This window comes from Chrysochloris asiatica, unplaced genomic scaffold, assembly GCF_000296735.1.
Source record: "Chrysochloris asiatica unplaced genomic scaffold, ChrAsi1.0 scaffold00310, whole genome shotgun sequence".
Classification (NCBI taxonomy): domain Eukaryota; kingdom Metazoa; phylum Chordata; class Mammalia; order Afrosoricida; family Chrysochloridae; genus Chrysochloris; species Chrysochloris asiatica.
The window spans coordinates 2,182,947-2,207,548 of NW_006408828.1; the positions used below are offsets into that span (position 1 = coordinate 2,182,947).

The window sequence follows — 24,602 nt, forward strand, 5'->3', positions numbered from 1 at the left end:
GTGGCTGGGGTCAGGTGTATGGGGTGCTATTATGTCAACCCAGAAAGCCAGCAGGATTGTTGGTCTGTGTTTGGGCCCGTGGACAGGCTCCCGTGGTCACAGTTTCCCCATGATGCAGAAAGGCACTTGGCGTTGCCTTGTCACCTTTCTGTAGCCCCTCTGAGACTGTTGAGCTCTCCACTTCCTCCCGTAGTGTTCTCTGGATGGAGACAGCCTTGTCACGGCCCTCTGCATGGCTGTTGGTGTCACGGGGAAAAAAGGCCATTTGTGTAACAGGGATCATTGGATCAACGTTGACTAGAAAGTGTGGCCTTATGGGGACAGCTGTGCCATTGTGTGTGTGTGTGTATGGTGTCAGGAGAGGTGTGGCAAATGAGTGTGAGACATAAAGACCCCTCTGCTGCAAAGTTAAAGGAGCTCTGGTAGGGTAGTGGTTACGAATCGGGCTGCAAACCAACTCCACATTACATAACAACAGCTGAAAAGGTAAGGGTAATGGATTGGCCCTTGGGATTCTGCAGTTGTGGAAAGTGACTATGAGCAGGGAGGGGTCCTACTTCAGGTCCTGGGTGTTCTGTGGGGACTACAGGTAGAGCGTTGGGCTGCTAGCCTCAAGGTTAGCAGTTCAAAACCACCAGCTGCTCTGCAGGAAAAGAGGAGACTAGCTGCTCCCATAAAGGTTGTTGTTGTTGTTGTTAAGTCCTGTCAAATCGATTCTGACCCACAATTACCTCGTATAGGGTTTCCAAGGAGCAGCTGGTGAGCTTGAACCACCAACCTTGCAGTTCAAACAGCTTTGCAGTCTGGTGCATTAACCCACAGCGCCACACCAGGACTCCCATAAAGATTGGTGGTGGTGGTTATGTACCATGGAGTCAGTTCCGACTCATAGTGACCCTGTACAGGGTTTCTGAGGCTGTAAATCTTTATGGGAGCAGAAAGTCTCATCTTCCTCCCGCGGAACAGCTGGTAGTTTCGAACGAGCAGATCTTGAGGTTCGCAGCCCGACTCGTAGGTACCGTAAAGATTACAGTCCTGGAAACCCTAAGGAGCAGTTCTCCTGTGTCCTGTAGGGTCACTATGATCCACTCAGAGGCAGTGGATGGTGTTGCATGAAGGAGTCCTTGGTGGTGCAGTCGTTAAGAGCTCCACTGTTATTTGAAAGATCAGCAGTTCGAACACACCAGCTGCTCTGCTGGAGTGAGCTTAGTGTTTCCATAAAGATTTCAGCCTTGGAAACCTTCTGGGGCAGCTCAGCTCTGTCCTCCAGGGTCGCAACAGTCAGAATTGATTCCATGACAGTGAGTTTAGTGGTTTTATGTTTGTTTGTTTGTTTGTTTGTTTTTGCAGGTGGGTCCCGGCAAACTCTTCCCCTGGAAGAGGGACTTGTGACCCTTGCCCCTGCCTTCATCACACAGCCACCATGGGGACCACAGCCCCAGGGCCCATTCACCTGCTGGAGCTCTGTGACCAGAAGCTCATGGAGTTTGTCTGTAATGTGGACAATAAGGACATGGTGTGGCTGGAAGAGATTGAGGAGGAGGCTGAGCGCATGTTCACCAGGTGAGGTCGGGGCTCTGAGAGGGTTGTACAAGAATGCCCGGCTGCTGCAGCCTTGGGGACCCAGGAGTCCCACTCATCAGCTTGATAGGCGGGGCAGACAGTCTGTCCCTGCTGGGGCACCCTGGTATAGGAGAAGAGGAAGGAGAGGTTGAGCTCCTTGCCTGTGTGGGGACATGTGCACTGGTCCCTTCTGACAGGAACCCCTGGTGGCTGTGGGAGGAATTACAAGTGCTTTACCCTCTCCTTCCTGCTGCCCCCCCACCCACTTCCTCTCTGCCTAACTCTTTCCTGCAGACATCCCTGCTGCTGGCTCCTTCATCACTCAGGCCCCTGCCCTCACCCAGGGGTCGTCTAGGGTGGGCCTGGGGTGGTAGGATGTAGATGAGGAGGGAGGGCAATGTAGAGGCAGTTGGCCTCTGCTGTCGGCTACTGCCAGCTGCTTTCATGCATCCCTGCTCCTCTAGCTTCTCACTGGGGCCCCCTTCCCTTCTTATGATTGCCTTTGTCCCAGGGAGAGCGTGGGTCCTGACATCCCCCGGTTCTGTGGTTGTGGCTCTGAGGGCCTTTGGGTGTGGGGCTGGCAGAGCCTTGACTAAGAGCCTCCTGCTCTGCATGTGGCCTTGGAAAGCTTGTGTGATGCCGGTCACCCCAGTTTTGCTGCTTCAGACAAGAAATGGGTCAGGACCAGGCTGGATTGGAAAGGGGGGCACTATGGCTCTAGTCAGCCGCCAGCATCACCCTCCTTGAACCAAACAGAGAATTCAGCAAGGAGCCTGAGCTAATGCCCAAAACACCTTCTCAGAAGAACCGACGGAAGAAGAGGCGGGTTTCTTCTGTTCAGGATGAAAATAGAGATCCAATTCGGAAAAGGTAGGGGGAACCAGATCCACCAGTAGCTGCAGGGGCATGCAACCAGGCAGGTGGGGTGATCTGCTGAGACGTGGGGCCCGGTGGGTGAGTTTGATTCTGCAGGAGTGGAATGGTGCTGGTATGATGTGGGTCACACTGAAGAATGGGATCCTGGTGGGGGAATTGAAAGCCTGACCCAAGACTATGGAGTCAGTGTGTGACTTCAGCATGTTGGCTATGTATTGGGGGTGGAACGTGTTTGGTCCCGGGCTTGGTGGTTGGGAAGAATTTATCCTGGTACCAAGAGATGTGAGAAGAATGGCTGAGAGGAACCAGGTGGTTCCCAGACCTTCTGGCTGCTGCTCCTGTTGTGGTCTCTTCTAAGATGGTTCTGGGCTGCAGAGGAAGAGGGCAGTGAGGCTGGATCTTGCGGGGTGAAGCAACGCTGGCTGCAAACTCTAACTCTGCCCTTCAGCAGCGGTATGTTCCTCTCTGAGCCTCTGTTTCCAAGAGGGTAGGAAATGGTATCCACCTCTCGGGCTCCATCTCTTCATGGCGTAAAGCCCCCAGTAGGGTGGTTGGCACAGTGTGAGGTCAGTCACTGGGAGTTGTCTTCAGGACCGTCCATTCGTTTGTATGAATTTAATCTTCCCTGCAAGGCTGCTGTTTTACCAGTTCACAGGTAGGAAGACAGGCTCAGACGCAAGCAGCCTGGGACCACAGAACTAGATGCTAACTCCCCATCTTCATTCTCCAGGCCCTTCTGGCTGAGTTGGTGGCTCACAGGAAGATGGCGGGCGTGTCAAAGCTCATCTTTAGAGTATCCCAGTGTTGCTGGGAGGCTTGGTGGCACAATGATTAAGCCCTTGGCTGCTAATGGAAAGGTCCACGGTTCGAGCCTACCAGTGGCTCCGATGTGCTTCCGTGAAGATGACAGTACTAATCTGTCATCTAGGACCCAACAGCAACCACCTGCCCTACTGGGCCACCATCTCAGCCTGTGCTCTGCTGCCCCCTACAGGTTATCCCGCAGGAAGTCTCGGAGCAGTCGCCTGAGCACCCGGTACCTCCGTAGCAAGGACAGGGTGGAGAAGCTGGCTACGGTGATGGGAGAGAACGGCTCTGTCCAGCTGACCCGTGCGGCGGTGGCAGCTGCTGCCACCTCGGCTGCTCCCTCACCCACCTCCGAGTCCCCCAGAACGTTGACCAAGAAGCCCAAGAACACCACCACCCCGTGCCAGTTGGTGCCCATGGTGGCCATAGGACTTAGTGAACGGCTGTGTGCTGAGCAGTACCTCACCCAGCCCAGGCCGGTCCCAGCTGCATCGCAGGCTCCCACCTCACAGGGTGTCCCATCTTCAGACAGTGAGTCCACACCCACGAAGTCAGAGGCTGGGAGACCTGAGTCTGTCACCGTGAGCTCCCTGATGACTACCCCCCAGGGCCCCAAGGGCCAAGGGGCCGGGCGGTCCGCATCCAAGCTCAGGATTGCTCACGCCTCCTCCATCCCACCTGACTCACCAGACTCTCTGTGGCGGGAACGGGTGCTGGCTCCTCTCCTGCCAGATAACTCCAGCACCAAGACAGGCTCCCACTCCAACACACGGTCAGTGCGGCGCAGCTTGATCCCCTCAGGTCCCCAGGAGGAGCAGGAGGACACGGTCCGCAGGTCTAGCAAAAGGCTAGCCAACAAGACCCCCAAAGAACCGGCCGCTTCTGCCCGTATCATCTGTGAGTCTGGGGGCTCAGCAGTGGTGGTGGGAAGCGGTGCTGTGGGTGGTCCTTGCTGCCCAACAGAGCATTCTGCCGTGATGACCAGGTCCCTCTCTGTGCTGTCTTGTACTGTGGCTACTCGGCCATGTGGCTGTGTGACTAAGAAGCTGAACTTGAAGTTACATTGTGAGCAGCCAGCTGTTGGTTGTGAGCTGGAGAGGTGTAGAGATGTGACTTGTCTTCCAAACAGTCTCTTCTCTGTGTGGTGAGGGGGAGGAGGTACACAGAAGACTGGCTATCTGATGGGGGTCAAGATGGCATGAGTTGAATCCCAGCTCAGCTGTTGGTCTGCTCTGTGACTACAGAAACTTCTTTGTGGAGCTCAGTTCCTCAAGTTCCTCATCTATTGACTAGGGGATCAGACTAGCATCTCTGACTATAGAGGATGTCTTGTGGAGTGTCTATAGTTAGTCCACACAGGGTGCCTGGACAGAGCCTAGCATAGAGGAGGAGCCTCGTGATGCTAGCTGGTTCAGCATCCTTGGTACCTTGCTTGGGAAACCATTGATCCCATGGAAGCCATAGGAGAGAGACAGCAGCTTTAAGGCCAACAGTGTGGAGGGCTGGGATCTGAGATGGGAAGGATTGGAAAGATGCTTGGGCTTTTGCTAGGTGGGAGAATACAGGGAAGGTATCCATGACAAGCCAATGGTTTGTGCACAGACTCGGAGGCATGGATCAGCACGTAATGGGACGTGTGGATCCTCCCGGGGAGGACGTTCAGTGGATCTTTTAGCCATATGTGATTTTGGAAAATACTGGTCACAAAGGAATGCAGATCTTCCAAATATCAGCATACTCCATTTTATATATTGTTCTTGTTAAGTGCCATCTAGCGGGTTGCCACCCATAGGGTTTCCCAGGAGTGATTGGTGAGCTTGAACCACCAACCTTGTGGTCAAACCGACTTCTTTGCAGTCCAGTGCATTAACCCACAGTGCCACCCCAGAAAAAAAAGGAAAAAAACCCCACTACCATACAGTCGATTCTGACTCATAGCAACCCTATACGGGTGATAAATCTTTCCAGAAGCAGAAAGCCTCATCTTTCTCCCTCTGACCTTGAGGTCAACAGTCCAACAGTCCAGTGCTTATCCTACAGCACGACACCAGGAAAAGCTAAGAATTCACAATTATTTCCTGATCTCATAGGAAAAGTCTCTTCGTACCAGGAAACCAAAGCTCATAGTAGTAGGAAACACGTTTTTCAAAATTCTGTTTTTGCTGTAAAAGCTCAATTCTTAAAAAATTATTGCAACAAATGCAAACTATTAGTTGTTTTGCTTTAAGGGGCAAGCCCATATTGTCTGGTTTTGAGAAAATGTCCGTCATATGCCGTGGTTTGTCAGCCTTTCTTTGAATTTATAAGTCTGTGAAAGACAAACAGACAAATGACTAGTGAAAGACAAACAGACAAATGACTAGTGAAAGACAAACAGACAAATGACTAGTGAAAGACAGACAAATGACTAGTTGAGCTGGGCATTCAGTCACCTGAGTAATTTTTCACGGAGACTTGGTAAGCAGTAACAGAATCACTTATGCATGCTTCCCACTTTATCACCTAGAATATTAAAAAGCTCCTATTAAGATTTAGTGATTTTTACCTTTTACTCCATCAGCAAGCACATTCTTAAAGTGAGTATGTGCTGGGTAGGATAGTGCGGTGGCTCTTCGTGGCACAAGCATGGACTGGAAACCACAAGGATGGTGGTTCAAGCCTGCCAGTCGCTCCATGGAAGAAAGATGAGAATTTTTGCTCCCACCAAGATTTACAGCCTTGGAAACCCTACACAGGGTCGCTATGAATAGGAACCGACTTGACGGCACCTGACAACACCAGCCAGCAAGTACACTGGCTTCAGAGGAGTTTGGTGGCTCTGTCTTGATTTATGTGAAGACACCGGCAACTTCACTTGCCATTGCTTTCCCACCATTGTATAAATGGTCCACCCACAGCCGAAAGGGTAAAATTAGCGGCTTGTGGTGTAATTGTGGTTAACTGCTATCAAGTTGATTCCAACTCAGTCAATCCCTGTATAGGGTTTTTAAAGAGCAGCTGGTGGGCTTGAACCACTGACCTTGCCGTCAGCAGTCCAGTGCTTATCTATCCTACAGCATCACACCAGGATGCCAGTAATTTAGCATTATGGTGAAAATAGTTAAGACCCTCATGGGTGTTTCCCTATAGGATCTTGGGGACTCCCAGTGGTGTGAAAGTACACTGTGGGAACCACAGCCCCTGGACATCTTTCTCCCTCCCACTCCCCGCTTTTGTCTGTAAATTCGCTATTTCAGGTCTGATCCCCTAGATCAGCTAGAGCCCCTCCTGGGCTTTGAAACCTCTGCTTTTTTTCTGCCAGCACATGTCTTACTGTGTCGTTTGTAAGATTACTCAGTGATCAGTTACCTAGACTGGGTATTGGCTATGTCCCTAGTACGTGGCCATGACGAGGAAATGTACTATTCAGTAAATAAGTTGCTTTGTGTCTAGCCACATGCAGAGTTTTAGATTTGGCTGTCTACCCAAGATATTCCCAGCCCTGAGACAAAGCCACTAGGAAGTACAGGAGACGGGAAACTCAGAGATCTGCCAAGCTCAAGATGAGGGGCCAAGCGCCCACTGCTTGCTGGGTGGAGAGGGTCCAGACCCTCTAAGGATGGCACCTGGGGACCTCTGGTCAGTTTCTCATAGCCTCTTTTGTGTCCTTGTTTCCCCTCAGGTCACAGTTACCTGGAGAGACTCCTGAATGTGGAGGTACCCCAGAAAATCATGTGAGTTCAGCCCTGGTGGCCCCTGGGTCTCCCTGCTTGCTTTGGAGTGGAGGACCAGAGCTTGGAAAGTGGCGGCAGCTTGGCTGACCCTGGTTCCTGTGGGCCTGAGGGTTGGGGTGGAGCTGGGTGAGGGTTCAGCTTCCCAGTCAGTTGTGAAATAAAGCCAGGTTCAGAAACTGACCTCCTCAGCCTCCAGAGAGCCTCTGCCTTTGGTTCCTGTGCTTCCATCTTTTCTGGGTGTCTGGGCTTGTGGCTCTGGTCAGATGCGGACCTCTCTTGGGTCCCTACCCTTCAAGAACTGGTGGTGGAACTCCCTTCGGGGGGCAGTCTGGGCTTGCTGGGCCTTCCCTGCAATGCCTCCTACTCTCCTTTCAGCCCCAACCTGAAGGAGCCCAGCCAGGAAGCAGAGCCCTTAGAGGCCACGGAGCTGGAGGTAAGGACAGGCCAGTGAGGAGGACTCCAGAGGGCTTTGTGCCCAGCACCACCCCTACCTTCCACCTTGAGCCCAGGTGGAGACCCCAAGAGCCTTGGTTTTGCCCACAGAACTCCAAGAACAAAGAGAACAGCTTGTGGCCTCAAAAAACCACCAAGATCACCATTAGCACATCCGGCTCACAGCCTGAAGCTGGCGACCAGGAATCCTCCTCTGAAAGCCAGAATGGTGAGCCTTCCCCACCAGCTGTATGAAGGCGACTACATACAGCTGTATCCAGGGGACTAGGCTCAGGGATCTACCGGGAGGAGAGCCCCGCCCCCTGTCAGGGCTGCTGCTGTGGGTCCTTTCTGGAGTCCCTCCACCTTCCTGGTCCCTCTGCCTCCATCCCTCAAACTGCTCTCTTCACAGAGTCCACGCCTGACAAGGCAGATGAGACCAAGGAACCGCCTAAGAGTGTCAGGTTGGCATCAGAGAAGGGGACTGCAGGCGACTGTGTGGTGGGATCTTCCAGTCCCTCAGCTAGGACTGCCCAGGGCTCTGACCTAAGGAAGCTATGCTGTGGGTTGTACACTGTCCTGGGGCGGAGCCCCATGGGGTAGGGCTGGGCGTCGGCGACCTGTGAAGCCATTGTCCCCACCCTGGCAGGAGAAAGCGCAGCTACAAGCAGGCGGTGAGCGAGCTGGACGAGGAACGGCACCTAGACGATGAGGAGCTGCAGCCCCCCAGAAACAAGACCCCCTCCCCACCCTGCCCTGCCAACAAGGTGAGCTGGCATCTGCCCCCCACCCAGCCTGCCCAGACCCAGTACCTGAGATCCCCCACCAGCCCTGACCCCAACCCCCCTTGCAGGTGGTACGGCCCCTGCGCACCTTCCTGCACACAGTGCAGAGGAACCAGATGCTCATGACCCCGACCTCCACATCCCGCAACAGCGTCATGAAGTCTTTCATCAAGCGTAACACCCCATTGCGCGTGGACCCCAAGGTGAGGGGACCTGCGTCCCACCCAGCCTTTGTGTGAGCAGTGCAGCCTGGTTCACAGTGGGCTGGGAGGAGGAGCCTGGTTCACATTGGGCTGGGAATAGGAGCCTGGTTCACACTGGGTTGGGAATAGAAGCCTGGTTCAGAGGCGAGCTGGGAATAGGAGCCTGGGTCACAGCAGGCTGGGAGTAGGAGCCTGCCATTGGTCGGGAGCCACTAGGAGTTTCTATGGCCATAGGCGGCTGGGACACGTGGGACCCTGTCCTGACCTGTTGCAGAACTGACCTAGCACTGCCCCATGGCCACACCCTGGTGGTGTGACAGTTAGGGGAGGGGTAGGTGCGGATGTGCTTATTTTGAGAGCCTAGGGTAGGCTGATGCCCCCTTGAGCGGGGCAGCCAGAGTGTGGCTGCTCCCAGGGTGTGTTCCAGCCTGGCATTAACTCGGCTTTGTCCTTGTCTCCCTCCACAGTGCAGCTTTGTCGTAAGTAACCCTTCCTTATCCTTGTAACATAGCTCCACCTAGCACTCACTGCCGTAGCTCTCCCTATAGCCAATGTGGCACCTGTAGAGACGCTAACTCTGGGGGCCCAGATGCCAAGGAGCATTGTGGGGAGGGGGGCGGTGGACAGAACCTGCTCCTACGGGGAATGGGTTCTTGAGGCAGGAGGAAGCAAACAGGGGTTTGACCTGCAGGTGTTCACCAGGGCCACTGCTTGAAGTGCCCCCACAGCCAGGCTCTGGGGGCTGCGAAGAGAACAGACGGGTGGTGTCTGATCCCCGGAGCCACACAGATTTATCACAAACCTCAGCTATGCCTTAACAGGGTGGGATTTTGGGGGAGTAGGAAGGTTTGGGTCTGAACCCTGGTTTGAGGTGGGGTCTTGAGGGGGCCTCTGGGAACTAGGCCACAGTCTGTTCTCTTCTCAGACATCTCAGAGCTGAGCCGAGCCAGCCTCCGGCCACGAGCCAGGAGCCACCTGGAGCTGACTCCCTGGGGTCTCCTGGGCTTGTTGCCGCAGCTGTAGCCCACCTATCCTTTGAGCTTCCACAGATGCTTTGAAGGGACGCTCACCTCGGTGTACAGGGACGCCCTGTGCAGTGAGGAAGGCTTCTGCCTCCAGCCAGGGCCGAGCAGCCCTGTCCTACCAACTGGACAGGTGGGCCCTGACCTTGCAAGTAGCTGAGGTGTTGGTGGCATGCCTTCCAGTGTGCCAGCAACCTGCCAGTGGTCTTACGGCACCGTTTTCCGTGCCGGGCATCTGAGTCCACAGTGGTGAGTGGAACTCACACTTGCTTCTCTCCTGAGGAGAAGCCCCCTTTGCCCCACCCCTGCTGCCCTGCTCTGGGAGTCCAGCTTCTTGATGGGGCCTCTGGTGGGTTAGTTAGAGATCAGGGGCCTAGGAAGGGAGCGAAGGTAAACAGCTGCCATCCAGCCCCAGCTCCTGCCTTGGGTCTGTTTCCTCAGCTTCCACATGAGCCCAGTGGTTCCTTGGTAGAGATTTGATGAACCACAGAAGGGCCGTTGGATAGCTCACAGAGAAGCTTCTCTATAGGGACCCCTGGAGGCCTGTGGTTTTCTCCCCTCTGCTTGGGTCCTGAGGGACCCCCTGGGGGTTAGGGGCCACCCATCTGCTGCTGAGGGTTGGCAGAGGAGAAACAAACTGTGTTTAAGCACCATGTTTTCTTCTGTAATGTTTACAATGTGAGGCACTTCAGTGCTCTCAGGCTTTGGCATGAAAACCGGCATTGTTAAGAGTGGGCTCTCAGGGTAGAAAAAGAGGGACAGACGCCGGGCTTCGCTATGGAGGCTCTCATGGGACAGCAGGCCGGAGCACAGTGGTGTGAGGGAAAGTGGGGTGGGGGCCCAGTCCCTTGCTGCTGCTCTTCCCTGGGTCTTGGAACCTTGGCAACTCCGGGCAGTTGGAGAGCCAGGTAGGCCCTGCTGCAGACCACCCATTCCTGCTCACCTGGGTCCCTTCCCAAAGGCCAGCACCCTCCGGCCTTCCTGCACTAAGCTTGGAATCTGTTTCCTCTGTCCTTTCAGCATTGCTTTTGCTGCTTTAAACAAGTGATCATACAGCAAGACTGACCTTTTCTTGTTTGTAGTTCTTTGAGTTGTAACGTGGCTGTACTTTTGTAACCGGCCCCACACTCAGGACCCAGAGCAAACTTCCCTCTTGCTGTCTCTTTATCTCTCTACTCCCGAACTCTTGGACTCTTCTGATCTGTTCTCCATCACCTGAGTTCTTTTACCGAATGTCATAAATGCATTTCTACGATAGCTAACCTTTTCAGATGCTGCATAATACCTGCGGAGCCACCTAGATCCTATTGGAAGCGTGTTTCTTACAGACAACATATAGTTGGGTCTGTTTGTTATTTATTTTAAATTCATTCTAGCAATGGCTCTTATTTGGTATATTACATTTAATGTCATGTTTGGATTTATTGTTGTTGTTAAGTGCCGTCAAGTCATTTCTGACTCATAGCGACCTGTATGGTGTTTCTGAGGAGTGGCTGGTGAGCTTGAACCACCAACCTTGCAGTTCAAACCGACTTTGCAGTCCGGCGCATTAACCCACAGCACCACATAAGGACTCCTGCCTACAGGTAGTCCCCAGGTTATGAAGGCGTTCCATTCCTAATTGTGTCTTTTTAAGTGTTTAAGTGGAAATTATAGGTGAATCAGAACAGGCGCATGTTGTTCATATTTAGCGTTACTTTAGTGCAAGAAAGGAATCCTGGTGGTGCTGAAGATAAGCACTGGACTACTAGCCACAAGATCAACAGTTCAAACCCAGCAGGGACTCTGTAAGGGGAAACATGAGGCTTTTTAGTCTTGTTAACGATTGACAGCTTTGAAAACCCTATACAGGGTCGCTATGAGTCAGAATCGACTTGATGGGAGTGAGTTTGGTTTGGTTCCGTGAATACAAGGAGGAGCCCGTGGGTTAGTAGCATTGGGCTGCTAACTTCAAAGTAGATGATGGAACCCACCAGTTGCTCCGCGGGAGAAAGGTAAGGCAGGCTGCTCCCTAAAGAAGAGCATCTCGGAAACCCTAAGGAACAGTGCTGTCTGCCCCATAGGGCCGCCATGAGTCAGAATCAACTAGATGGTAGTGGGTTTGTGGTTAGTGAGACTAACCCTGGTGGTGTAGTAGTTAAGTGCTTGGCTGTTAACCTAAGGGCCAGTGGTTCGTACCCACCAGTCACTCAGCGGGAAAAAGATGTGGCAGTCTGCTCCCATAAAGATTGTTGTTGTTGTTATGTGCTGTTGAGATGGTTCCGACCTATAGGGACCCTGAACAGGTTTCCAAGGCTGTAAATCTTTACGGGAGCAGAAAGCCTCATCTTTCTTCCGCAGAGCAGCAGCTGGTAGTTTCGAACTGCTGACTTTGAGGTTTGCAGCCCGATTCGTAACCACTACGCTAGACTCAGACACCCTGTGAAGCAGTTCTGCTCTGCCTTTATCTGAACGTGAATTGATTCAACAGTGTTGGGTCCCGTCTGCTATTTTTTGGTTAGTGCAAGAAAAGACTTAGGGAGTTTTCCTTTATTTATAGCTACAGGTGCAGCAGGTGGCAGGGATTGGGATGAAGCATTTGTTGCCGTTAGGGGGTTGGTTCAATCAGTTCAAAGTGAAGAGTATTCTACAGAATATTAAAGGGGAGCTAGGCGTTGCCCTTAAATCTGACATTTGGTTCATAACTCAAGTCCGTATTTGTTTTCCTTGTCTTTTCTTCTGTTTCTCTTCCCTTGACTTTCTTTTTTTTTTTTGGGGGGGGGGGGGCGTGTTATTTGAACGTAAATTTTTTTCTTAGGTTCTGTCATGTTGCATTTCATAATCTTCACAGTCAATTCAGAATGAGGATGCTACCATTTGAGTTAGAATGCAGAAACCTTACACGCACACACACTCCCATAGCCCTTTACTTCCCTCTCCTTCCCTTGCTGCCGTTGGCACTTAACTATACATCAGACAGTGTTTATTGTTTTGTTTCCAACTGTCAAACATTGTCAGGAGCTCCAGAGGAAATATTTATCCAGAAAGATACCATTTCTCTTGCTCTTCCTTCATCCCTAATCTCTCGCACTTCCTCCTGATGCCATTGTCTGCTGTCTGAAGAACATCCTTTAGTAGTTCTTTCAGACAAGTCTGCTGGCAGCCAATTCACGGGTTTTCCTTCATCAGAAAATCTCTCTCTCACCCTCAGTTCTGAAGGCTATTTTCACTGGCTATTGAGGTCAGGGTGGACAATTCTTTTCTGTCAGCACCTTAAAACCGTGTGCCACAGCCTTGTGTTGTGACACAACCGTGTGCCACACCAGTCCCAACTCACCTTCTATGGATTGTAGTTCCAGTGTTAGTTCAGATTTCAAGTCTCTGCAGCCATGTTTGAATATATATGTCCTGAGTTAGGTTGGATCCTGGAAGTGTCCTGTTTAGTTTGGTCCTCAAAGCCTTTGACATGATAACTGGGGACAGATCCGTGTGTTTTGTTTTCTGACTCGATGATAACAAATGGATGGCTTTCACAAGCACATTTATTTTCCCATAGTTTGTTGTTTTGAGTGCCATCGATCGAGTTGATAACAACCCTGTATAAGATTTCTAAGGAGCAGCTGGTGGGTTTGAACCGTTGGACCACCAACCTTGTGAGTCACAGTCCAGTGCTTATTCTACACCACACCAAGAGTCCCATAGTTTAGGAGGCCCGAAGCCCATGTCCCCTGGCTGCCTGCTTCTCCACTGACAGTGGCTCCGTGTACGCTCTCCAGGTTTTCTTGCTACTTCTAATGGGAGACACAGCGTGGAGTGTTTATTCTGGCTTCATTGAGATCCAAAGCCCTTCTCTTCTCTGGTCTTCGGGGAGCTTTGATGAGCTTGGGGCCAGATTTCTAGGTGGGAATGCACCCTTCCTGAGATTGCAGGGAGTTGAGCAATAACCAGTGTGGGGAGAGCCAGGTGGGATGGGGTGGGGCTCCAGCCTGGGCCCTAGAAACCACTCCCATCCCTCAAGCATTCAGATGTAAGATACCAGTCTTGTCCTTGGGCAGGGTAGTGTTGGAGCCCCTGCTTGTTGCCCAGGACTATGGCTGTGCCACTGGGGCTCTGGACCTGCTGAGAAGGGGTCCCAACATATGTCTAATGTACAACCAGCTAGAACATTTAAATTAGTTTCAAAACTGCGGAAGTAGTAACAGCCACATCACAGGAAGTTTGGAAAATAAAGGAAAAAATACCATCCCAATTCTAAGTGCTGGTGTGGCGCTGTAGGATAATGCACTGGTTTGAATTGCAAGGTCAGTGGTTCAAACTCACCAGTTGCTTGTTGAAAACCCTGTACAGGGTTGCTGTGAGTTGGAACCGACTCGCTGGCACTTCATAACAATCTCCCTTGCCACTCTGTTGCAACTTTTCTTTGCATTTGGCTCTATTTTCTTTTATTCTCATCTCTTTTCAACTTTTATAGTTCATACGGAGCCCTGGTGGCTAGGCACTGAGCGGCTAACTGAAAGGCCAGCGGTTCAAACGCAGCAGGCTCTCTGTGGCAGAAAGATGAGGTTGTCTGCTTCCGTAAAGATTTACAGTCTTAGAAACCTCTATATAGGGTCACTGGAGCTGTAGGAGCAGCACTGGACTGTGAACCACAAGGTCGGCAGTTCAAACCCACCAGCTGCTCCTCGGAAACCTTATACAGGGTCACTATGAGTCAGAATCAACTCAACAACACTTAACAGAAGTCAAAATGGTGGTGGTCTTTGTTTATTATTGGTGATATGGTGGTGGTGGTTGTGTGCCATGGAGTCGGTTCCAACTCATAGCGACCCTGCATAGGATTTCTGAAGTTGTAAATCTTTATGGGAGCAGAAAACCTCATCTTTCTCCCACAGAGCATCTGGTAGTTTCAAACTGTTCACCTTGAGGTTAGCAGCCTGACTCATAACAACTACACTACCAGAACTCCTAATAGTTTACATTGTTGTTTAGTGCTGTCCAGTCAGTACTGACCCATAGCGACCCTATATAGGGTTTCCAAGTAACAGCTGGTGAGCTTTAACTGCCCACCTTGCAGTTCAAAAGGCTCTGCAGTCGGGCGCATTAACCCACAGCGCCACACCAGGACTCCTTAGAATAGTTTACATTAGTGAATGTTATTTGAAATCATTGCCTTATACCTGACTCTCATTGACTTTTTAAATATTTTAATAGCTGATACGGGCATAGGAAATGTATATGTGTGTATGCGCACACAGATGCACACATAAGCTATAAAGCATAATTATAGTAAGTTAACACCGTGTATCCACTACACCCTTAAACATTGACCCTACTCCCAAAGCTGTGATTCCCAATCTCCTTCTTTCCCTTCAAAGGCAGCTTTTACGTCGTTCTCATTGGAACCCTGATTCTGGTGCTGCTGGTGGCTTGGCAGGACGCAGTTAAGGGGGCTGCCGTCTCGAGCCCTTGGAAGGACTAGCTTGGTCTGGGTTGGGCTGGAGGATGCGTTTAGGGAATGCCGCTGCCTCTGCTATTACTACTGCCAGTCTGGCTGGGGGCTGTTGGGTTTGGGCGGTTGCCCTGGGCTGGCCTTGTCCCTAGGTTACCACTGTCTGTGCACGCTTATGCCCTGCCCTCCCCAGGAGAAGGAGCGGCAGCGCCTGGAGACCCTGCGGCGGAAGGAGGAGGCCGAGCAGCTCCGCCGACAGAAAGTGGAGGAGGACAAGCGGCGGCGACTGGAGGAGGTGAAACTGTAAGTGGTCCGGCCGCACCCACCTGCCTCCCGACCCAGCCTCCCTCAGCTGGCCACCCCGTGTGACTGCAGGCCCTGTGTCTACAGGAAACGTGAGCAGCGCCTCCGCAAGGTGCTGCAGGCCCGCGAGCGGGTGGAGCAGTTGAAGGAGGAGAAGAAGAAGCAGATGGAGCAGAAGCTTGCTCAGATCGACGAGAAGACCGAGAAGGTGTGCATCGTGCGCTGGCTGACTGACGGCCGACTTCCGGGTGGGCGGTGGCTGGAGGAGGAGCCCAGCAGTTCAGACGGCTGGTCGGAGGGCGAGGCGTGGAGGCTGGAGGAGTTTGGGATTGGAGGCCCATACTTCTGCCCCATGGGTAGAGAGCTGAAGGTCTTGGCCCAGTTCTTCCAGGACCAGCTTCCAGAGCCTTCTCGCCTGGGTTGTGGGGAAGGAGCGAGTTTGTAGGGGTGCGGGGAGTTCTGGGCTCGGCACTGCTCAGTGGGCACATGGGGGGCGCTCTACAGGCCAAGGAGGAGCGGCTGGCAGAGGAGAAAGCTAAGAAAAAGGCAGCAGCCAAGAAAATGGAGGAGGTGGAGGCACGCAGGAAGCAGGAAGAGGAGGCTCGGAGGCTCAAGTGGCTGCAGCAGGTGAGTGTCTGGCGGGAGAGAGGGCTGGAGTGTCCGGGAAGACGTGCAGGCAGGACAGGCCATGAGGATGTGGGGGGTGCGCCTTTGTTGGGTTGAACTTTGTTGACTGCTGTTGCTTCAAGCCCAAAAGGAAGCTGGATGGGGCTGGGGACAGTGACCTGCCTCCAGTATTCTGTGCAAGTGGCCAATTGTCTGAGGGCTCAATCCATGGACTCAGAAGCCTGCAAAAGCATGTGACTAAGTGTATTGTAACAAATTATGCATAACATGGGGAAGAATGGGAATTCCAGAACACTTAACTGTGCTCCTGCAAAACCTGTGCATAGACCAAGAGTCCGTTACAATAAGGGAATACTGAATGGCTGAAAATCAGCAAAGGTGTGCATGAGGGTCCTATGCCTTAACAACAGTATTCAGTCCATTGTTGTTGTTGTTAAGTGCCATCGAGTCGGTTCCGACCCATAGCGACCCTGTACAGGGTTTCCAAGGGTGTAAATCTTTACAGGAGTAGAAAGCCTCATCTTTCTCCCGTGGAGCGGCTGGTAGTTTCGAACCGCTGACCCTAAGGTTCACAGCCCGATTCGTAACCACTACGCTACCAGAGCTCCTTTATTAGGCTGAGCTAATAATCCACAAATCTAGACGACAGGAAGAGAGAGGCTTATTAACCACCTGCGATACGCAGATGACACAACCTTGCTTGTTGGAAATGAAGAGGCCCTGAAGCACTTACTGATGAAGATCCACCTAGCCTTTAGCAGGTGGAACAAACAAACAAATATCCTCACAACTGGACCAATGAACAACATCATGATAAAATGGAACAAAGATTGAAGTTGTCAAGGCTTTAGTTTTACTTGGATCCCCAGTCAAACCTCATGGAAACAGCAGTCAAGAAATCAAATGATATATTGCACTGGGCAAATCTGCAAAGAATTTTTAAAAGTGTTAAAGAGCAAAGAAAGAAGTCACTTTGAGGACTAAGGTGCGCCTGACCCAAGCCATGGTATTTTCAGTTGCCTCAGATGAACATAAAAGCTGAACAATGAATAAGGAAGACTAGAAAGAATTGAAGCATTTGATTGATACATTGCATTGTTGCTGGGGAATATTGAAAGTACTGTGGATGGCCAGAAGACTGGATATAGATCTGTGTTGGAAGAAGTGCAACTAGAAGCCAGGATGGTGAGCCTTTGTCTCACATACTTTGAACATGTTTGTTGTCAGGAAGGACCTGTCCCTAGGAAAGGACATCATGCTTGATAAAGTGGAGGGTCAGCCAGGAAGAGGAAAACCTTCTCCCCACACACAAAAGGAGATGCATTGACAGTGACAGCAATAATTGTGACAGTGGCGTGGAGCCAGGCAGTGTTTTGCTCTGTTGTGCGTAAGGTTTCTGTTCTACTGTGAGACAACGCCAACTGGACTGTACCTACCAACAAGCACCCGGTCATTTATTTACTGGGAGTTACAAAGACTGGCCAGTTCAAGGAATTCACTGCCCTCTAGCTCCCCAGTGCCGCAATAACAGAAATGCTGCAAGTGAGGGGCTCACAAGCAGAAATGTATTTCCTCACAGTTACAGTTACAGGTCAGAAGTCCAAACCAGGGCTTCCCACTCTAGGGAAAGGCTTTCTCTGTGTGGGCTCTGGAAGAAGGTCCTTGTCCATCTCTGCAACTTCTGTTTGGCGCCTGGGCGGTTGGTTTTTATTGACTTGGTGTCTCTCCCCCATCACTGTGTCTCAGAAGAGATCAACTGAAGACACACCTAACACCATCTCGTTAACTTAACAAAGAAATCCGCCTTCCCACTGGGCATTAGAGCCACAGGTATTGTGGTTGGGATTTACAACACATTCTGGAGGGAAAGGATTCAGTGGTGTCAGCTTTCTAGCGTTGTTGTGAAGGTGAACTGTGTTAATGTCTGTAAAGTGCTGAGTAAACCGCTCGTGCTCCGTGTTGTGCGCCGGCTTGCTGCTGTCATCCAGCCCTGAATGCTTCGTCTGAGACCTTGGGACTTCTCTAGGCAGTGCCAGTCTGTCATAGTTGTTAGGTTCTCCTGAATTGGTTCCCATTCATAGCGGCCCTGTGCACAACAGAACAAAACGCTGCCCGGTCCTGCGCCCTCCTCACAATGAATGTATCTGAGTCCATTTTTGTTGCTGCTGCGTTGTGCCTTCCAGCCCGAGGGGCTCATTTTCCAGCACTCTATCTGACAGTGTTCCGCTGCTATTTACAAGGTTTTCAGTGACTAAACATTCAGACGTAGTCTGCCTCTCCTCCTTCCTGGTCTGGCTTCGTCTGGAAGCTCCGCTGAAACCTGTCCACCATGAGTGACCCTGCTGGTATTTAAAATACCTGTAGCATTGCTTCCAGAATCACAGCAACACATATGCCACCACCGTAGGACACACTGATGGATGGATGAGTGGTGGGATCTTCCCTAGAGACTTCTATTACTTAATGACTATGATTTTTTGTGTAATTTACTGTGGGCCCGGCTTTGTTCTAAATGTGTTATGTGTATAAAGTCAGCGACTCCATGAAGTGGGAGGGCTGCTATTGTGCCCATGCAAAAACAGGCTTTGAGAGTTGAAGGACTTGCCCATTGCCACACAGCTAGCAAGTCTGGTTGGTACTGCTAACTGTCTCAATGATGCCACTTCAGGCTCTTGCAAGGCCCTGAGCTGGCGGCTGACAAGAGAGGGGCCCCGGCTGCCCAGTGGGGCAAGTTCTCCACCCTCCCACCAGCCTCCCTTCTCCACTGGACCACTCTCCAGCCTCTCCGGTGGCCATGTCCGGCCAGAGGCACTGAACTTGCACTCTGTTAAAATCTCAGGAGGAGGAACGACGCCACCAAGAGCTGTTGCAGAAGAAGAAAGAGGAGGAACAGGAACGGCTGCGGAAGGCAGCGGAGGCCAAGAGGCTGGCGGAGCAGCAGGAGCGGGAGCAGGAGCGGCAGCTAGCGGAGCAGCAGAAGCGGAAGGACCTCGAGCGCAAGAGGGAGCTGGAGCGGCTCCAGGCTGAGAGGTGAGGGCAGCGTGCTGCCCCACCCCCACCCCCTGGGCACCCTGGGTCCCTCTGTGTGTGTATGTGTGTGTGTGGATAGGAGTGCAGTGGCTCACCCCGTGTTCCTGTGTGTGTGTGTGTGTGTCTAGATGAGAGCATAGTGGCTCACCCATGTTCGTGTCCCTGTGTGTGTGTGTGTGTGTGTTCGCATGTGGATTAGTGCGCGGTGGCTCACCCCGTGTCCCTGTGCATGTGTGTGTGTGTGCATGTGGATTAGCACACAGTGGCTCACCGCATGTCCCTGTGCGTGTGGATGAGAGCGCAGTGTAGCTGCAAAAACAAACAATCGCTAAGCCATCCGTTCCTCAGCACTCTACTCCGCTTCGTTCAATAACTCATTGCAAAGGCCACACAGAACTCAGGCACTGTACTCACAGTTATGGGGTGTATCAGGGAAATTGTTGGTGTTAAGTGCCATCGAGTTGGTTATGGGAGCAGAAAGCCTCTTCTTTCCCCCACGCAACAGCTGGTAGTTTCGAACTGCTGACCTTAAGGTTCGCAGGCCGATTCGTAACCACTACGCTACCAGAGCTCCGTATCCCATGGTACCTAGCCAGTTATAATTCAGCATCAGAGTGTTCAGGGACAGGCTCTCTGCGGTGCCAGGGCAGGCCTCTCTCAGGTCCTTGGCCCCTTGGCGTAGCCTCTACCCTGCTTCCGCACTGCTACACAGCTCTTTTAGGGTTGCTGATCAACACCCACAGGCTCCATTCCACCACATGCTTCAGCTCAAAGGCACTTGGCTCTAGCTCCCCCAATTAATGCCAGGAGACACCCCACTCCACAGACCAACCTTCTGCCCAAAGTCACTCAGCTTGACCTGCTCCATGGGCTGGGAAGCCCAGGCTCTGTAAGGTGCTCTGGTTCTGCTGCTGAGATCCTCCAGTGTGACAGCTGTCTAGTCCCTGGGTCAAGGAGGCACCATGTGCCGGGATCTCTGGGTCCAAGGGAGGCCGCCACCCTCCACTTCTGCTTCAGACTCATTTTATACCCAGCAGGCTGGCAAAATAGACCAATCACAATTAGCCCTGTGAAGAATCTCTCAGAGTTTAATCATATAACCAACCAATCAGCATCCTCTCCCACCTTCTCCTACCCAGACCCATCAGGGAAGTCATGTGGTGGGAGTTCACTAGACGACACATTAAATAACCCACTGCTCTGCCTGCTGTCGTCTGCTCTCACTATTGCAAAGAAGGGGCAGGTTTTCCTTGTCTTCACACAGCTGCCCACAGCAGGGAAACTCCTGAAGCCGTTTGCACGTTGGCTACAGGTTACGTAGGGGCAGCAGGTGGGGCACTGGGGTTTTTGTGTTGGTTCTGCCTTCAACTACCCATGCCAATCTGTTTGGTTCTTTGTTTCCTCCACTGACAAGGGAGGTAAAGCCAGCCAGTGTTGGCCAGCAGGGGGCACCCTCCGTGTTTGGCACCAGGAAGATCCTGTTAACCTCGATTTCTGGGAAATCGTAGGATATGTAGCGTCCTTGGCCCTGCCAACTATCTCCCTGGTGGTGACAGCTCTGGTCACCCCTCTTCCCGGAAGTTTTCAGGTGGTTTTCTGTGGAGAATCTGGCCTAGCAGATGCTGCATTTTCGGCAGCGGACACACACAGCAGGGGCCACCCCCTGCCTGCTGTGTTAGCCCTGCAATGCCAGAGCAGATAGGTGGGACCTGTGCCCGATTGTAAGGAGCACAGTGGTTATGTGCTCAGTTACTAGCTGAAAGGTTGACAGTTCAAACCCAGAAAGCTTCTCCGAGGAAGAAGGATAAGATTGTCGGCTCCCGTAAAGCTGACAGGGCAGCTCTACTCTGTCCTTTAGGTTCCCGATGAATCAGAATCAACTCAGCATCAGCGGGTGTAGAGATTTGGTGCCTGTGTGTAGTCATTGAGCTGCCTACGTGGCTGTATAGACCCACACAGCCCAGTCCACCAGTGTCCTCTCTCCTGCTTCCACCTTCTAGGAAACATGACGGCCAGGAAGGCTGGGCAGGACTCTGTTCTGTGTCCATCTTTGTCGGGTGGCAGGGATCCCATTGGAGAAGTGGACCGAGCCGGGGCCATCTCCTGGGGCTTCGTTCAGTTGATTGGCACAGAGGGTCCTCTGGTCCTAGGGGCCGACTTTCCCTGACTGTAGGAGGGTGGCAGCTGATGTGTGCTTAGAAGTGAGTGGGTGTTAGCAGTGCTGGTGTGATGGTGATGTTGCTTCAGTCCTGTGTCAGGTCCCGAGCTATAGGCGCCCCACATTCCCTTGTTAACTCCCCGCCTGAAGGCCACTCAGGGCAGCACCATTGGCCCTGTTTTATGAAGAAGGAGGTAGACTCAGACAGGTTAGGTGACTTATTCAGGGTCACAAGCTAGGAAGTAGTGGAGGTGTCCCCCCAGGCCCACAGGGAGAGGTGTTACGGTCTCATTCCACAGAAGAGAAAAATGAGGTCAGACTCGGGTGGACTCCACTCTTTCCCCTCAGAGTACTTGCTGTTGGCTCGAAGCTGTGTGGGCCGTCTGCCCTTCTCCCTCCCAGGCCGGTGGGTCCTGCTTGCACAGGCTGGCCTCCACTTCCTGCTCTGACAGGCTTTTGCTTGGTCCCCAGGGAGGCACAGGAAAGGGAGAAAGCCCTGCGGTTACAGAAAGAACGGCTGCAGAGAGAACTGGAGGAAAAGAAGAATAAGGTCAGGGGACTCTGAATGGGGAGGGCGGGCAGGCCATGGTCTGTGTGGGGTTGGCACTAGGGGCAAGGCGGGGGAGAGCACACCCAAAGGCTTCCTAACACCCCGCTGGTGGTTGGGCCCCAGGAAGAACAGCAGCGTCTGGCTGAGCAGCGGCTGCAGGCGGAGCAGGAGAAAAAAGGCAAGGAGGCGGCGGTGGTCAGCAAAGGCCCGAGTGTGACCATGGACGTGCAGGTGAGGCTGGACCCAGAGGGCACTGCTCTGACTGCCCTCTCCCCTGTGGCTGGGGGCTCGGGCTGCAGTAGGACCCCCACAGAAGAGGACGGATGGATGCCATTGGCCTCATTGTTTCATTATATTTGACACCTATATTCTTGTTCTAGAAGTAGAATTTGTTGTGAAAAAAGAAACTGAACTTCATAGGTGTGTAAGGCTAGAAAGAAAGTGAGAAAAGATGTACCTTTAGACTAAAAACTATTCACCCTAGTGTATATACTTCTAGATATTTATGTACAAGGGGGCTTCCAAAAGTTTGTGTGAAAATCCCATTAGCTTTGAGATCCATTTTTCCACGAACTATCTGAAGCCCCCTTGTACATAGGCATTTACACACATACCCTCATATTTTACAATAGCCATAGACTATATGTAGCATTCTGGAGCTTGATTCCGCCCCCCCCCCCCAATTAGTGTATTGTAGACATCTATCGATATTTCTGCACGTCAGTCTGCTGATATTAGTATTCCTTAGAGGAGGATAAGCACTGTAAGGTTGGAAGTTCAAGTCCACCTGCCATTCCTTTTAAATCCTATATAGGGTCACTGTGAGTCGGAACTGGCTTGACAGCCGTAAACAAACAACAGAGGAATATGAGCCAGAATCAGCTCAGTGGCAGCGGGTTTGGTGTTGGGGTTTTGACGTAGTATCCCTTATTTTGGATGTAGTATTCCTTCGTTTAGACGCACCTAAATTGGTTGACCAGTTAGGCCATTTCTAGTTTATTGCTGTGATGATTAAAATGCAGTATGAGGAAGGATTCTTCCCTGCAGCATACTTGGAAGTGTTGAGAACTTGGAAACTAGCTAAGTATCCATCCATAGCAAAAGGCTGAATTCCACATCCTGGCGAGTCCAGTGGAATATCCTGGACTTGTACACACTGACCAGGAAGGATGTTTACAGCATCCTTCCACAGGACAGAGGGAAGTAGAGAGAGATGCTTGTGGTCTGGGGCATGCTTATCTAGTTGTGAAGTGACGCCTTGCTCTGCCCCCCTGGGGCCCAGGAACCTGACTTCCGGTTTGTTATCTTCCAGTCTCCAGCTTGTACCTCTTATCAGATGACTCCACAAGGGCACAGGGGGGTCCCCAAGATCAACCCAGATAACTACGGAATGGACCTGAACAGCGATGACTCCACCGATGACGAGGCCCACCCCCGGAAGCCCATCCCCGCCTGGGCCAGCGGTAAGCAGCGCCCAGAGCTTCCTGGGAGACTGGGGTTCCCACCTGTACCTTTGTGGGCTCTGGGTGCTGCAGGTGTTGGGAGACTTACACCATGGGCCTGACATTGAACCTCCATGGGGTTGGGCATGTGCCCAGGGAAGGGTGGGCCCCTGGGACCAGTGGGCTCATCTGAGAACCAGATTGGCTCCTTGGATCTCAAACATATGCATTGCAGTTGGCCCTGGGGCAGGCGTCTCATGGGTGTTCTAGCTTAGACTAGGCCCCTCTGGGGAATCCTGCCCAGGAGGACAATGGAGCACGGAGAGCTGCTAAGAGTGGTAACAGATTAGGCTGAGAGCTGGAGCTGGGGTTCCAGTCAGCTAGGGAGAAGGGCGACCATGACCGCCCACCCCTCCCACCCCCCCACCCCGGATTTGACAGACCCCAGCCTTGAAACAGGACTGGTGACCAAGACTGCTGCCTCTGGCCTGGAAGCAGGACCTGCTGGGAGTGAAGCAGACAGCCAGTGCACGCCATGGGCACTGAGGGCCAGGGCAGGACGCCATCTCACTCCTGGAGGGAAGGGCAGGAGTCCTGTAGTTGTGGGCGCTCTGCAGGTGGCCTGTTCCCTTGATCAGTCGTGTGGCTCTGTCTCTTCAAGTCCTGGTGTCTAGTGATCAGGGAGGCGGTCCGGAATATCAGAATTGACTGTAGATAGCTCACCTTACCTGTTAGATGAGGCAGCAAGAACAGGTGTACTGAGGCACACCTTGAGTGGATGTAGTGAGGTAGAATGAGTTCATGCAGTAAAACCCAGGAAAGCCGGGACCTGTCAGAGGAAGAAAATGCAAACGTTTTCCACTATAATGGGCGATTGAAACGGGCCAAGGCTGTACCTGTGAGGTGACCCGGTGAAGTTTGTCTCTCACAGGAGTCCTGTAACTTGGACACAGTACCTGGTACAGACTGAGCACCAGGTGCCTGACCCTCCTCTGGATGCCCAGGGGCCTCATCAACTTGTTGGCAGGGTTGTGCACTTCCCTGGTTGGGGAGAAAAGGCACCTCCATCCCAGGCAGTTGTGGGGTCCAGGGCCTGGCCACGGGAGCCCATGAGGGCAATGGAGATGTGAAATCAGAGCGTTGTTGGGGTTCGGTGGTGGAGAGGCAGCGGACAGAGCCACAAGGAGTGACCTGTCCCCCATGTCCTCCTGCAGGTACCCAGCTCAGCCAGGCCATCATCCACCAGTACTACCACCCCTTGAACCTTCTCGAACTCTTTGGGACCATTCTCCCACTGGACTTGGAGGACATCTTCAAGAAGAGCAAGCCACGCTATCACAAACGCACCAGCTCTGCTGTCTGGAACTCGCCGCCCCTGCAGGCCAGCAGGGTCCCTGGCAGCTTGACGTATGGTCTGAAGAAGTACTGAGGCAGACCCTCCCGCCTGGTGGTCCTTCCAGCAGGGGCTGCTCACGTGTGTGTGGACATTTCCTCTGTGTGCCTGAAGCTCCTACTCCAGCTCAGTTCTCTAGAGGCGGGGCTTGTTGGAGGCTTGGCAAGAACCAGCCCCAAATCCCTCCCCATCCGGCCTGCAGGCAGCACTCGTGTAAATAAGTTATTATAATTCAGCTGGCTTTTAGCACCTAGTGTGTGAAAGGTAGAT

General features: G+C 52.4%; 1 protein-coding gene across 1 annotated transcript; it reads left to right on the forward strand.

Annotated features, from left to right (window-relative positions):
- Positions 1–1,423: 1,423 nt before the first annotated feature.
- Positions 1,424–24,368, forward strand: INCENP (inner centromere protein antigens 135/155kDa). Its single transcript, XM_006875054.1, has 18 exons — positions 1,424–1,563; positions 2,320–2,433; positions 3,434–4,143; positions 6,908–6,959; positions 7,335–7,392; positions 7,503–7,620; positions 7,804–7,855; positions 8,041–8,158; positions 8,245–8,379; positions 8,847–8,858; positions 15,023–15,132; positions 15,220–15,340; positions 15,637–15,765; positions 18,602–18,789; positions 21,419–21,497; positions 21,621–21,728; positions 22,810–22,960; positions 24,154–24,368. Exons 1-18 carry the CDS (start codon positions 1,424–1,426, stop codon positions 24,366–24,368), a joined length of 2,610 nt encoding a protein of 869 aa, XP_006875116.1.
- The last annotated feature ends 234 nt before the right edge of the window (positions 24,369–24,602 follow it).

What these genes read in the sequence shown, in the direction of transcription:
- INCENP (XM_006875054.1), top strand. Translation starts at nt 1,424, where the DNA reads ATGGGGACCACAGCCCCAGGGCCCATTCACCTGCTGGAGCTCTGTGAC. An exon ending in TAGAGGCCACGGAGCTGGAG is followed by an intron (nt 7,393 to 7,502) that starts GTAAGGACAGGC and finishes TTTTGCCCACAG; the next exon opens with AACTCCAAGAACAAAGAGAA. An exon ending in CTCCTCTGAAAGCCAGAATG is followed by an intron (nt 7,621 to 7,803) that starts GTGAGCCTTCCC and finishes CTCTCTTCACAG; the next exon opens with AGTCCACGCCTGACAAGGCA.